At 36.3% G+C, this 12,877-nt stretch overlaps 1 protein-coding gene across 3 annotated transcripts in view; it reads left to right on the top strand.

Moving 5' to 3' along the window:
- The window catches only part of MEGF10 (multiple EGF like domains 10), a 92,164-nt gene that overhangs the window by 40,420 nt on the left and 38,867 nt on the right, over positions 1 to 12,877 (top strand). For all 3 annotated transcript variants that reach the window (XM_070736310.1, XM_070736309.1, XM_070736308.1), the window contains exons 8-12: positions 1,936 to 2,148; positions 9,573 to 9,747; positions 10,540 to 10,660; positions 11,402 to 11,565; positions 12,587 to 12,689. In XM_070736310.1, the coding sequence (XP_070592411.1) occupies positions 1,936 to 2,148; positions 9,573 to 9,747; positions 10,540 to 10,660; positions 11,402 to 11,565; positions 12,587 to 12,689 (776 nt within the window). The remainder of the gene's footprint in view (positions 1 to 1,935; positions 2,149 to 9,572; positions 9,748 to 10,539; positions 10,661 to 11,401; positions 11,566 to 12,586; positions 12,690 to 12,877) is intronic.

Below are 12,877 nucleotides of genomic sequence, written 5' to 3'. Positions count from 1 at the left end.
AAGTCATGTGAAGACTCCCATGGTTCTGAGCAAAGTTGTAAGCACATTTTATTCCACCCATTCTTTTTCAAAATATCATCAATTTACTGCCATTTTTCCTAGTTCCTTTGAGGCACAACAATAAAAAATCTTTTCCCTGTAGATGTTAGGGGCTTACTGTCTTACTTTTTCTTATATTTAATCTTCTTGGTATGATAATAAGAATCATTTTCAGAAGGGAAGAGGAGAAAATTTTGTTCCAGAAGTTTTAAAATGAACTTTATGTTAGAAATTAATTTTCTATCCTACTACTTCTTATGTTTATGGGATTAGTGCAGAATGACTTTACACTGGATTCTTTTTTAGCTATTAAGTATAAGACCTTTTTGTATTTTCTAAAATCTTGCATACTATGTGTCATAGTTCCCTCTAAGCTGAGCAGTGAGCAATCGCTCACTTAAAAATCATCATCAACTCAGAGTTTTCCAAACCTGCCCAGAAGCCGAGAGGGAAAGAATGAGAGGGAAGGAGAGAGAGAGGAAGAGAGGAAGAGAGAGAAACAGATAGAAAAAAGAGAGGAAGGAAAAGAGAATGAAAAAGAATGGGAGTAAGGAAGAGAGAAAGAAAATCAAAATCTAGTTTGAAACTAGCTCAACTATTTAAGTGGCATTTTGATATTGATAGAGTTGCCCTGCACTGTTATAGACACACAGTACAGTATTTTATTTTGAAATTCTCTGAGGCAAAACAGGGTGGGTTTTTTGTTTGTTTGTTTGTGTCTGTCTGTCTGTCTGTCTGTCTGTCTGTCTGTCTGTCTGTCTGTCTGTTTGTTTATTTATTTATGTATTTATTATTTCTGTGCCGCCCAGTCCCGAAAGGACTGCCGCTCAGACACTATACTTTTCCGCCCACCCCCCCCAAAAATTAGAGGGAACACTGCTATGTGTTGTTTGAAAGGAACGTGTAGCCAGCCTTTTCTCCTAACCTTCAATTATCTCTACATAACTTATTTTATGTTATAAAGAGCAACATCTAATGGCACACAGATGTCTGGGGTGTTCCTTTTTCAACTTTCACAGGAAATATCATGTTATCTATTTTGTCCCACTGGATGTGATTTAGAGATAGACACTTAAGTGAATAAATCCTCACATAATAAATCAAATAGCACTTTGTGGAAAAAAGCATTTGCTTAACTATCAGAGCACATTTCTGTTTCTTGCATCAAAATTCCATTAGATGTTTCGAAATATAGTGTAGAAAATTGACAGAGGAAAATGTCCTTCACTAGAGCAAGGAGGAACTACCTACTTTATATAAAAATTTAAAAAGCTGCTCTTATATATATTGAAACTATTTTTCTATGTAGCTCAATACCTTGCCTAGCTCAACATTAGCGACAGCAATTGCTGTTCTGTTGCAATAGCAATAGAAATGAGATGTTCAGAATTACTTCATTGGTGTCCTTCATAATGGCCAGTCAGGAGGAACATTTTTGAAAGGAAAACAATAGCAATAGCATTTAGAGTTATACAGTGCTTCATAATGCTTTACATCCCTTTCTAAGCAGTTTTATAAAGTTAGCATATTGCCCCCCAAAAATCTGGCCCATCATTTTATCATCCATGGAAAGGTGGAAGATTGAGTCAACCTTGAGCTGGTCAGGATTGAACTGCTGGCAGTCAGCAGAATTAGCCTGCAATATTGCATTCTAACCATGTCTTCTTTTTGTAATGTCTCTGTAACATTTCTGCTAAGAAGTACATGTGATCCAGCTTAAGACATAAGAACATTGTTTGCTTTAATTGTTATACAGAACACCAGGGGATTTGTATTGCACGGTTGTGTTTGCATCTGCTATGTATGTAGTCCTGTTACCTGAGAAGAATTAAATGTATATTTTAGAATATTTTTTTACAGAAAGCGAAAATATATTTTTCTTCCTGGTCTTACCAGATGTCAAGATGAATGTCCAATTGGAACTTTTGGTATACAGTGTGCAGAGATCTGTCAATGCCTGAATGGTGGAAAATGCTATCATATTAGCGGAGAATGTCTTTGTGAACCAGGATATACTGGAGTACACTGTGAAACAAGACTATGCGCTGAAATAGTCTATGGTCTTAAATGCGACAAAAGGTGTCCCTGTCATTTGCCAAATACTCACAGGTACTTTAATTATTTTTGTTATATCTGTGTAGACTCAACTTTTCTATGCCAATTAGTCTTGGACAAATTTTTCAGTAGATTGTTTTTTATAGTGCTCTTACAATGCCGCTCGACAATTGTGACAAATCACAAATGCAGCCAAACCTATATTGCCACAGCAATAAAAAGATATCACCATGAATTTCAATAGTGAGGCTATGACAGGAAATATAAGAATGTGAGGAAAGATTTGTTTTTCCAAATATCCTGATGTAGTAGTTGTAGTTAAAGCTGTTCGCAAGGATTAAGATCTTTGGATTTCTTTCTATATATGCTAGTACTTAAAAAAAATATTGACTTTTGCTGTGTTTCTTGTAGGAAAATATTACAGTATTGGGCATGTAGGTTTCGTATTTTCCTGACAGAGCTTTGAAAGTTATTACAGGCTGTCCTTGACCTTCCATCACAATTGAGTCCAAAGTTTCCATTGCTAAGCAAGATACGGTAGTTGTTTAAGTGAGTTTTGCCACAGTTGTCAAGTCACTGCAGTTGTTAAGTTAGTAACATGATTGTTAAGTAAATCTGGCGATCATATACCGGTAAGTCTGTGGAGAAGGGCAGCATAGAAATCCAATAGATAGAAATCTAATAGATAGACAGATAGACAGATAGATAGATAGATAGATAGATAGATAGATAGATAGATAGAGAGATAGAGAGATAGAGAGACAGAGAGACAGAGAGACAGAGAAAGATAGACAGATAGACAGATAGACAGAAAGACAGATAGAGAGAGATAGAGAGATAGAGAGATAGAGAGATAGAGAGATAGAGAGATAGAGAGATAGATAGAGACATAGAAAGATAGATAGATAGAGAGAGAGAGAGAGAGAGAGAGAGAGAGAGAGAGAGAGAGAGAGAGAGAGAGAGAGACAACCCCAGGACAATACAACTGTCATAAGTACAGGACTGCAACAAAATGTATAAATTTTTTGAATAACTTTTTTATTGGTTTATCAAAATATAAAATATAAAGAAAAATTCTAGTTTGGATATTTTACTAACTTTAAAAAATACTCAACTATTATATATAAAGTGGGGGGGAAACATTTTAAACCTAGAACCCAAAATGCAATACTACCTTTGAGCTTTTATTAATTTATTCAGACACCAAATGTCTGGATTTTGATCATGTGACTATAAAGATGCTGCAATGACCATAAGTATGAAAAATGGTCATAAGTAACTGTTTTCAGTGCTGTTGTAACTTTGAATGGTCACTAAACAAATGGTTGCACCTTGAGGACTACGTGTAATCAAATTAGGACAAAAGAAGAAATTAGAGACAATCATTTCCACAATTGGAAATAAATGTAGCAGTTTGATCTTTTATCTTCCAACTGAGAGGAAGCTGGCTCTAGTTCTGAAAAACCAAGGAACTACTGTCTGAGTGGAAGCCGTCATATAACGTGTGTTGTATAGTGCTTTTAAGTTTGATTGTTATGACAACTGTTAAGCTTAGTTATTTATTCCTACAATAAACTGCTTAATTAGAGATCTTTGGTGGTCCATTTAGCAGTGAAACGTCTAAAAAAATGCTTTTCATTTTCTGATATCATTGTTCATGAGGAATATATACTTAAAAATTCCAAGTGCTTGTTATGTTTAGTACTAGAATTGGAATCCAGCAACTTTGTAAAATGTTGTACACCCGCCCTGAGTTGCCTCGAGAAGGGCGGCATAGAAATCAAATAAATAGATAGATAGATAGATAGATAGATAGATAGATAGATAGATAGATAGATAGATAGATAAATAGATAAATAGATAAATAGATAAATAGATAAATAGATAAATAGATAAATAGATAAATAGATAAATAAATAAATAAAGTTTCGATTCACTTGTGTATTCGGTGGTGTGATCACTCTTTTTTTCATTCTTGTCCTTCAACAACATTGTTCAATTAGTAGGATCTGGACTGGAATGTTTATCAAATGTCCTGCAATTAATGTAGACATTAACTTAGAAAATAACTAAATTTGTAGTAGACATTTTAAATCTACAAGAATGTATGGCATAACATTATATAGCATTTCTGATATTTCAAGGATTAAGTTGATTCATGTTCAACACAGCTGTTCATTTATACTATTGAAGGAAAGCTTGTGGGCAAGTCACACTAAAAATGTTCTGATTCAAATAGAAGCACTTATTTTAGAATGTTTTTAAAACATTTCTTCCTTTTTGTAACAAATTGAATGGATTTAGCAGAAGAGTGAACTTTAATTAATATTGCAGATATTTAACTTATAGTGTAAGTGAAAAATATGTGGTTATATTGTGCATGTGAGCACAAACAGCAAAAAATGTTAGAGTCAATGCCAAAAATTAATACTGCAAGTACATTAAAGTTATGATACTCAAATTCTGATTTTTATAATCAGGAAAACTTTTCTTATACATATCAACTAAGTAAACACATCAATATTAAGCCTAGGATATGAATTTTTTTCAAAAATCTGGTTAGCATGAATGTATTATGGCTATACTGAAGAAATGTAACACTAATAGTTTGAATGTCTTGACAGTGCATATTTCATATTTCTCTATCAATAATTATTGATTAATATACTGTAGATTCACTTTGATCTTATGTACTTTTAAAATGATTATGTATTTATATCATTCTTCAAACTCAATGCCACATAAGCACTGCCAGTTAAAGTAACTACACCAAAAGCATTCAAGTATTTTAATTTCCTAAATTTAATCATGTATTATGATGCATAATTTTGAACTCAATCATTGTATATGTGCTATTCATACTTATTGTATACCAGGAGAATAGATATACAAATGTTAATGCGATTTCACCTCAGGTACCATTGTGTGTAGATTCCATTGCTCTCTCTCTCCCTCACACACATACACACAAGCACACAAAAGAAGAGAAAATGAGGTATAAAACAGCATTCTAAAATTATTACCGTTTCTGTTTCTTCATTGGTATAATGTTGCGATGTTTCCTATGGTTACCAGAGCTAAAATATCTTTCTGAAGTACAATAATTCATTATTATTTATTCCCAAAGTACTGTCAGGTGTTACTATATAATGCCTCATTAATCTAAAATAACACAGATGTTTTCCTTATTTTTAAAGCCAAAATAAAAAAATGACAATTAAAAAGCATGATTCTGAAGCCCATATGAGCTACTCTTGAAAGCCCTTCCAAGCATCCTCTGCTTTTTTCATTCAGAGAGAGAAGATAAAGGGTGACTGAATCAAGCTCCTTAGGAGCCAATTCCCTGTTAAAAGCACCTTTAAGTGCTGGTTCCAGGGAAGAGTCCTTCAAAGCACTTCTGCCTGGGAGCAACATAACATTTACCCAAGTGACACATAGGCTTTAGTCCTGGGTCAGTGACATCATCTCTTGTGTTGAAGTGGTGCTTGGGAAATATCTGGCCTTGACCCAGTTGAATTCTTCTGGGTTAGAACATGACTAAAAAGAGATATGTGACAAAACCCTATTCTATTAGTGAAGTATTATTGTCCCAACCAATAGTCAGAATTTGCTTAAATTTCTGATTGGAACCAAAAATGTAATTTGTCAATATATACTAATTACTAGAGATATAACTTCTCTACAAAATATGAATGAGAGCAACATTCCCAACCAGTGTTCCCTCTAATTTTTTTTTTTGGGGGGGGGGGCGGAAAAGTATAGTGTCTGAGCGGCAGTCCCTTCGGGACTGGGTGGCACAGAAATAATAAACAAACAAACAAACAAACAAATAAAAAACCCACCCTGTTTTGCCTCAGAGAATTTCAAAATAAAATACTGTACTGTGTGTCTATAACAGTGAGCTCATAATAGGGCAACTCTATCAATATCAAAATGCCACTTAAATAGTTGAGCTAGTTTCAAACTCGATTTTGATTTTCTTTCTCCCTTACTCCCATTCTTTTTCTTTCTCTTTTCCTTCCTCTCTTTTTTCTATCTGTTTCTCTCTCTTCCTCTCTCTCTCCTTCCCTCTCACTCTTTCCCTCTCGGCTTCTGGACAGGTTTGGAAAACTCTGAGTTGATGATGATTTTTAAGTGAGCGATTGCTCACTGCTCAGCTTAGAGGGAACTATGTTCCCAACTGAGATTAGATGAAGATTTCGGGAGCTGGATTGATTCATTGGATTCGCATAATATGTGTCTAATATGTTACAAGGTCACTACAACAGCTGAGACAAATATATTTTAAACAATAATAGTAATAAATTATAATTTGGACTTTTTTTCTAAAATATTTAAAACACAGATGAATAAGAAAAACCATGCCATTTTGATTTTCCATATATTTGTTTGAAAACATGTTTTACACACAAACAAATGTGTTTCTTTCATAAGAAAAGTGATACCTTGGGGATAGATTGACTGCAGTTTAATAATAGGAATAAAGAACAGCCCACTGTAAGGAATTACACTGGCAAAATGAGTAAGAGGCATTGAAAAAAAAATACAGAAAAGACATTCTTCTGTCATCCTTCATTTAATGTGTCTTGACTTGAATACATTTCCCCCCTTTCACAAAGCCTTAGGGGATATTATTTCAATCAGTGATCAGTCATCTTTAAACAAGCTGCCTATTGTAAATATAATTGATCTGGATATTAAGGCTTCCCTTTGGTGAGAGTTAAGCTAAGTGCTTTTCCTGCCAGAGGACCACAGAACTGTCCTTGTGTTTATTCTCTTGGCACATAGATTTTAGCACAGCTGATGGCTCCATTTGTTGTAAAATAACAGCTGTGTGGCTGCGCATTGAATAAAACGGCTGTTTTCAGGTAGGAACAGATGGCCAGACACCAGGTAGGGAAGCTAAAATATCAACATTCTTGAAGGCTATAAGAGTGCCCTTGACCTTTCTCCTGTAAAGCAATTTGGCACTGCTTCTAAGTAAAAACAATATAAAACTTGCTTACTAAACACCTACCAGAATTTAAATGAAAGCTCATAAGTTCATGCAAGGTCAAATAATGTGTCTGTTAATAAGAATTTGGTTTAGATTTTATGGAAAATAAATAAATTTTGAGGAAGGTACAAGGTTGCTGCTAGCATAAAAGGGGTGATTAAATCTTGTTTTTTTCAGTCCTGACAAGAATACACTCCTTGAAGTTACTATTTTTCTTAAGAAATCTACTTAGTGATGGGCGAACCCAACGGTGTTCAGGTTCGGCAAGTTCGGATTAACTTTACGCAAAATTCAGTCAAACCCGAACTGAACCCGAACTCGAACCCGAACGGGGAATCCCTCCCACGAAGAGATTAGCAACCTGCCAGTGACATCAAAGCTCCAAACGCCGAACATGACCCCGAACTTTGCTCGAAATTTGAAAACATTTCGGATTTGTGTTCGGCATACTGAACACCGCAAAATTCGTACGGACCCGAATTGTGCGGGTTCGGTTCGCCCATCACTAAATCTACTGTATGCTATAGTGTTGGGGTCTCCAACCTTGGCAACTTTAAAACTTGTGGACTTCAACTCCCAGAACTCCTCAGCCAGCATAGCTGACTTAGGAATTCTGGGAGTTGAAGTCCACAAGTCTTAAAGTTGCTAAGGTTGGTGATTCCTCCTATAGTCAATAAAGCAGGGGTGAAATACTCCCGGTTTGCTCATGCTTGTTGGTTGTCAGAGAGCCAGTCATGAAGGCAGTGCAAGGCTCTGCCTACCCACCTGGATGTCACCATTTGGGTTCTTTTACCCTCTGTGCATGCACAGAACACTTTGCGCCTGCAGAGGGTAAAAGAACCCAAATGGCGCTGTGCAGGTGGGTGGGAAGAGCCTCATGCTGCCTTCGCAACCACCTCCCCAACATCTGACAGGCATGAGCAAACTGGGAGTATTTCATCCCTGCAATAAAGGGTTGGCCTAGGCTCAGGAAACCAAGTTTGAAATCCATCCTTAACTTTGGAATTACAGTGTTCCTTCACTTTTCGTGGGAGTTGCGTTCCGAGACCGCCCGCGAAAGTCGAATTTCTGCGAAGTAGAGATGCGGAAGTAAATACACTATTTTTGGCTATGGACAGTATCACAAGCCTTCCCTTAACACTTTAAACCCGTAAATTGTGATTTCCCATTCCCTTAGCAACCATTTAGATTATTACTCACCATGTTTATTTATTAAAGTTTATTTTAAAAAATACTTATTAAAGGCGGATGAAAGTTTGGCGATGACGTATTACGTCATCGGGCGGGAAAAACCATGGTATAGGGTATTTTTCAAAAGCCGTGGTATAGCCATTTCGCGAAGTTCGAACCCGCGAAAATCAAGGGAACACTGTATCCTGAAAATTTTCAGGCTGCTTACATTCCTCAGTCTAATCTACTCCATACATTTTTGTGAGGAAAACATGGACAAGGGAGTTCTATAACTGTTGTTTCAAAGAAAGGTGGGATAGAAATACATACATACATTTGACTTAGGCACTGATTTTTCTGAGTATTGAGGAAAAATCACTCATGAAGATAATCTAATAATGTATTTCAATAGGATTTCATTTTTATTATTATTTTAAACAATCAGAATACAAAATTATGTTCCTAATCTTCATGTTAGCCTACTTTGTTTATTTCTACAGTTCCAAGGTAATGAAAATTTAATCACTGAGTTTACATTTGATTTTATAGGATAGTCCTTGATAGGTAGTCCTTGATTTATAACTGTTCATTTAGAGATGATTCAAAGTTACAACAGCACTGAAAAAAGTGACTTATGGTCATTTTTCACACTTTCAACCATTGCAGCATTCCAATGGTTACATAATCAAAATTCAGATTCTTGGCAATTGATTCATATTTGTTGCAGTGTCCCAGGGTCACGTTATCAGGTTTTGCAACCTTGTGACAAGCAAAGTCCACGTGGAAGCTAACAACTATGTTACTAACTTAACAAATGCAATGATTCACTTTACATCTGCGGCAGAAAAAGTTGTAAAATAGGATAAATTCACTTAGCAACATAAATTTTGGGCTCAATTGTCATCATAAATAGAAACATAGAAGACTGACGGCAGAAAAAGACCTCATGGTCCATCTAGTCTGTCCTTAAATTGAAGATTACCTCTGCACATTTGGCTAATACCTGTCATTACTCCTCCAAAAATTTAATTATAAATGCATTTATAATTATATCTAAGCAGTAGATTTTCTAAGCACTGATTTTGTTTAAAACATAAAATATGTAGATGCTATGATTAGTAGTAGAGTATTAATACTGCAGTAAATTAATATTAGACCATAGGGTTCTCACTCCCTCTGTCCAAGTAAGGGTGTTTTTCTAAATAACTTCTTTGTGTGAAATCCTTTGTATAATGCGTCCATTTTTTCCTTCATTGGGCTCTTGGTATCATATTCTCTCCAAATGCTTTATCCATCCATTCCTTTTTGGCAGCTGCCACCCAATGTCTGGCGAGTGCTTTTGCAAGCCTGGCTGGTCTGGCCTCTCTTGCAATGAAAGCTGTTCCCCAGGATTCTATGGTGAATCTTGTCAACAAATCTGCAGTTGCCGAAATGGTGCCGACTGTGACAGTGTGACTGGAAAATGCATTTGTGCTCCAGGATTTAAGGTAAATGGTTCTGATTGTTTATTTTATTGGTTGTCTGCCTTTCAAGATACTGTATAAACAACTTACCGTATATCGTCCCTGTTAGATATTTGCCTGGGTGACCTACCCAGACAGGGTAAAAGTCAAAAGTTCAGATTAGTTTATTGCATGTTGGTTGGTTGCCTTCTTTTGGTGCTTAAAATGTATCTTTGTAAAACTGCCCTGTTGCTGGGCTAGATTGTATAAATAGGAGAACTGTCATTGTATAGAGCTCTCAATACTCCATTGCTTCTTCACTGAATTGACTTCCTTGTCCTGTTAGTGAAATAAACTTTGTTTGATTCAACCTTGCTCTGAGAGTTATTACATTGGCGACGAGGAAACCGACCCTTTGTGTGCTATCATGGCTACTCCATCGGTAGTCCAGCCACCCGAATTCTTTGACCCAGAAAGAATGACCTGGACAGCCTACATGGCGAAGTTTGAAATATTTTTGGAAGCGGCTTATTAGGATTATGACATTCCCTCAGAAGAGGTGCTTCAAAACACATAGCAGTGCAGATAAAACAACCTTGTTTCAATAAAAGAGAATATATGGAGCTCAGGGTTGAACTGTGGAATTCTTGATATTCTCTGAGTCTTGGTGGTGGTTGCTTGCAGTCATTTCGTCACCCAACTAAATACCATCATCTTGCAAATGTTTCGTTACCAAACTAGGGAACATCATTACACTGATAAGGTTATATTTTTATTTAAATTAAATCATTTTCCTTAACGTTGAATTTTCCTTACCTTTTGTCAAATGTGTTCTAGGGTTCCAATTGTTCTATTTCTTGTCCTGTTGGAACATATGGAATAAATTGTTCATCTATATGTAGCTGCAAAAATGAGGCTCTTTGTTCCCCAGTGGATGGTTCTTGTGTCTGCAAGGCTGGTAAGTGATCTACCGGTAATTTACATTTCTGTACTATGAAATTCATAATAAACATTTTAATAAAACATATTAAATATGGTACTTTGAAAAGAATGACGATCATAAACCACACTGTGTTGCTACTTCCAGCACTCTCAGAATTAACTTTCACATATTAATTCTGTTCATTCCATGCAGGTTCCTCCCTATTGATCACTCCAAAACATTTTTTAAAAAAATGTCTGCCAAGATCATAGTGTGTTTTTCCTCTCTTTTAATTATATTTATCCCTTACTTTCTTGGTCTGCCTATTTTGCAATTAGCTTGTTCTCAATATACAGTAGTTTATAGTATTTATATCATCTTAACTTATATTTTTCTTGTGCATATCAGTTATTCTATTTCCATTCTCCCCTTTGCATTTTTCTTTTTGTTGCCTCTAATTGCTTTGTGACATTTATAGATCTAAAGACTTTGTATCAATAACTGTATGTTGTGAAGTTAGTTGCAACTTATGTAGTGAGTTGCAGCTCACAAAATCTTACAGTATGTCTTTCAATAGCAATGGGCTAGGTGGAAAAGATTTTTTGCTGCCATAGACTAACACAGCCATCCTCCTATAATTCTGGCAAGTGGATGATATATGTAAAAATTCCTATTCAAAACCTGAAAAGGTGCTTATCAGCTCTCATACGTTGTTCTTACCAAGTAAGAGCTTAGAATTCTATACTGAAAAGAGTTGTTTTCTTTTTACTGTCTCAGGTTGGCACGGAGTGGACTGCTCTATAAATTGTCCTAGTGGGACATGGGGTCTTGGCTGTAATTTAACATGTCAATGCCTTAATGGAGGAGCATGCAATATTCTGGATGGAACCTGCACCTGTGCTCCAGGTTGGAGAGGAGAAAAATGTGAATACCCCTGTCAGGTAATAAAGCAGACTTCACTGGAAGCTTGATTTGGAAATTGCAATAATATAATGCCTTGATAAATGTGTTGAATATTACAATATTATGTGCTGTATTTCTAAATAAAACACGGTCTATGTTATCAGATGTATTGTAGCATGAAAACTAATAGTTAATCCATATAATCCACTAACTGTGGCATAAGGTCCCTTTTAGAGGACACATATGCAGGGTGCGGCCTTTGATGCATCCTTAATCAATCATCATGTTGACACTTCAAACGTTCCCGTTTGAAGTAATTTTTCCACATCTTCCTTCACTCACCTTGAAGTATAAACAATACAGAATATCTCATTCATGACCTTGGTGTTAACACAGTTTGAGCCGAGGTGGTACAGTGGGTAGAGTACAGTACTTCATGCCACTAAAGCTGACTGCTAGATATGCAGATCAGCAGTTTAAATCTCATCACCAGCTCAAGGTTGACTCATCCTTCCATACTTCTGAGGTGGGTAAAATGAGGATCTGGACTGTGGGGGCAATATGCTAGCTCTGTTAAAAAGTGCCATTGCTAATATATTGTAAGCCGCCCTGAGTCTAAGGAGAAGGGTGGCATTAAAAAAATCGAATAAATAAGTAAATAAATTTGGGAATGAATGAATGAATATGTTTCATTCACAAATCAAATCTCTTATTATGTCAATAATGTAAGGCTTGTATCAGGGGTGGGATTCAGCCGGTTTGGACTGGTTTGGGTGAACCAATAGTGGCCCACCCATCTGCTTGGCCGCAATGCCATCCTATGTTGCTGTGTTTTTTGATGTCGTACACATGTACAGGCATAGCGTGTGAGCTAATTGCTGTGTTTTTTGATGTTGCAAGCATGCACAGATAGCATGCACAAGTAAATTGCCGTGGTTTTTTATGCAGCATGCATTCCATTCTGGGCGAACCGGTTGTTAAATTATGTGAGCCAACCTCTGGCTTGCTTGTTGATTGCATTAAAATAAATTTAACATCATTTCATTTTCTTCCTGGCAGGATGGCATATATGGCCTGGACTGTTCAGAGCGCTGTGACTGCAGTCATGCAGATGGATGTCATCCAGTTACAGGTTATTGCCGTTGCCTCCCAGGATGGTCAGGTAAATTTGAAATTGTAACAATAGGACAGAATCATCCAGATTTTGATTTGGTTTACCCACCCTTGGCTAAATTTATAGCATTTTAGCCCTTTAGACTTATATGCCGCTTCATAGTGCTTTACAGCCCCCTCTAAGCGGTTTACAGAATCAGCATATTGCCCCCAACAACCTGGGTACTCCTTTTACCA

Source organism: Erythrolamprus reginae, chromosome 2 (assembly GCF_031021105.1).
Source record: "Erythrolamprus reginae isolate rEryReg1 chromosome 2, rEryReg1.hap1, whole genome shotgun sequence".
Classification (NCBI taxonomy): domain Eukaryota; kingdom Metazoa; phylum Chordata; class Lepidosauria; order Squamata; family Dipsadidae; genus Erythrolamprus; species Erythrolamprus reginae.
This window is presented reverse-complemented; position numbering and strand designations above follow the sequence as displayed.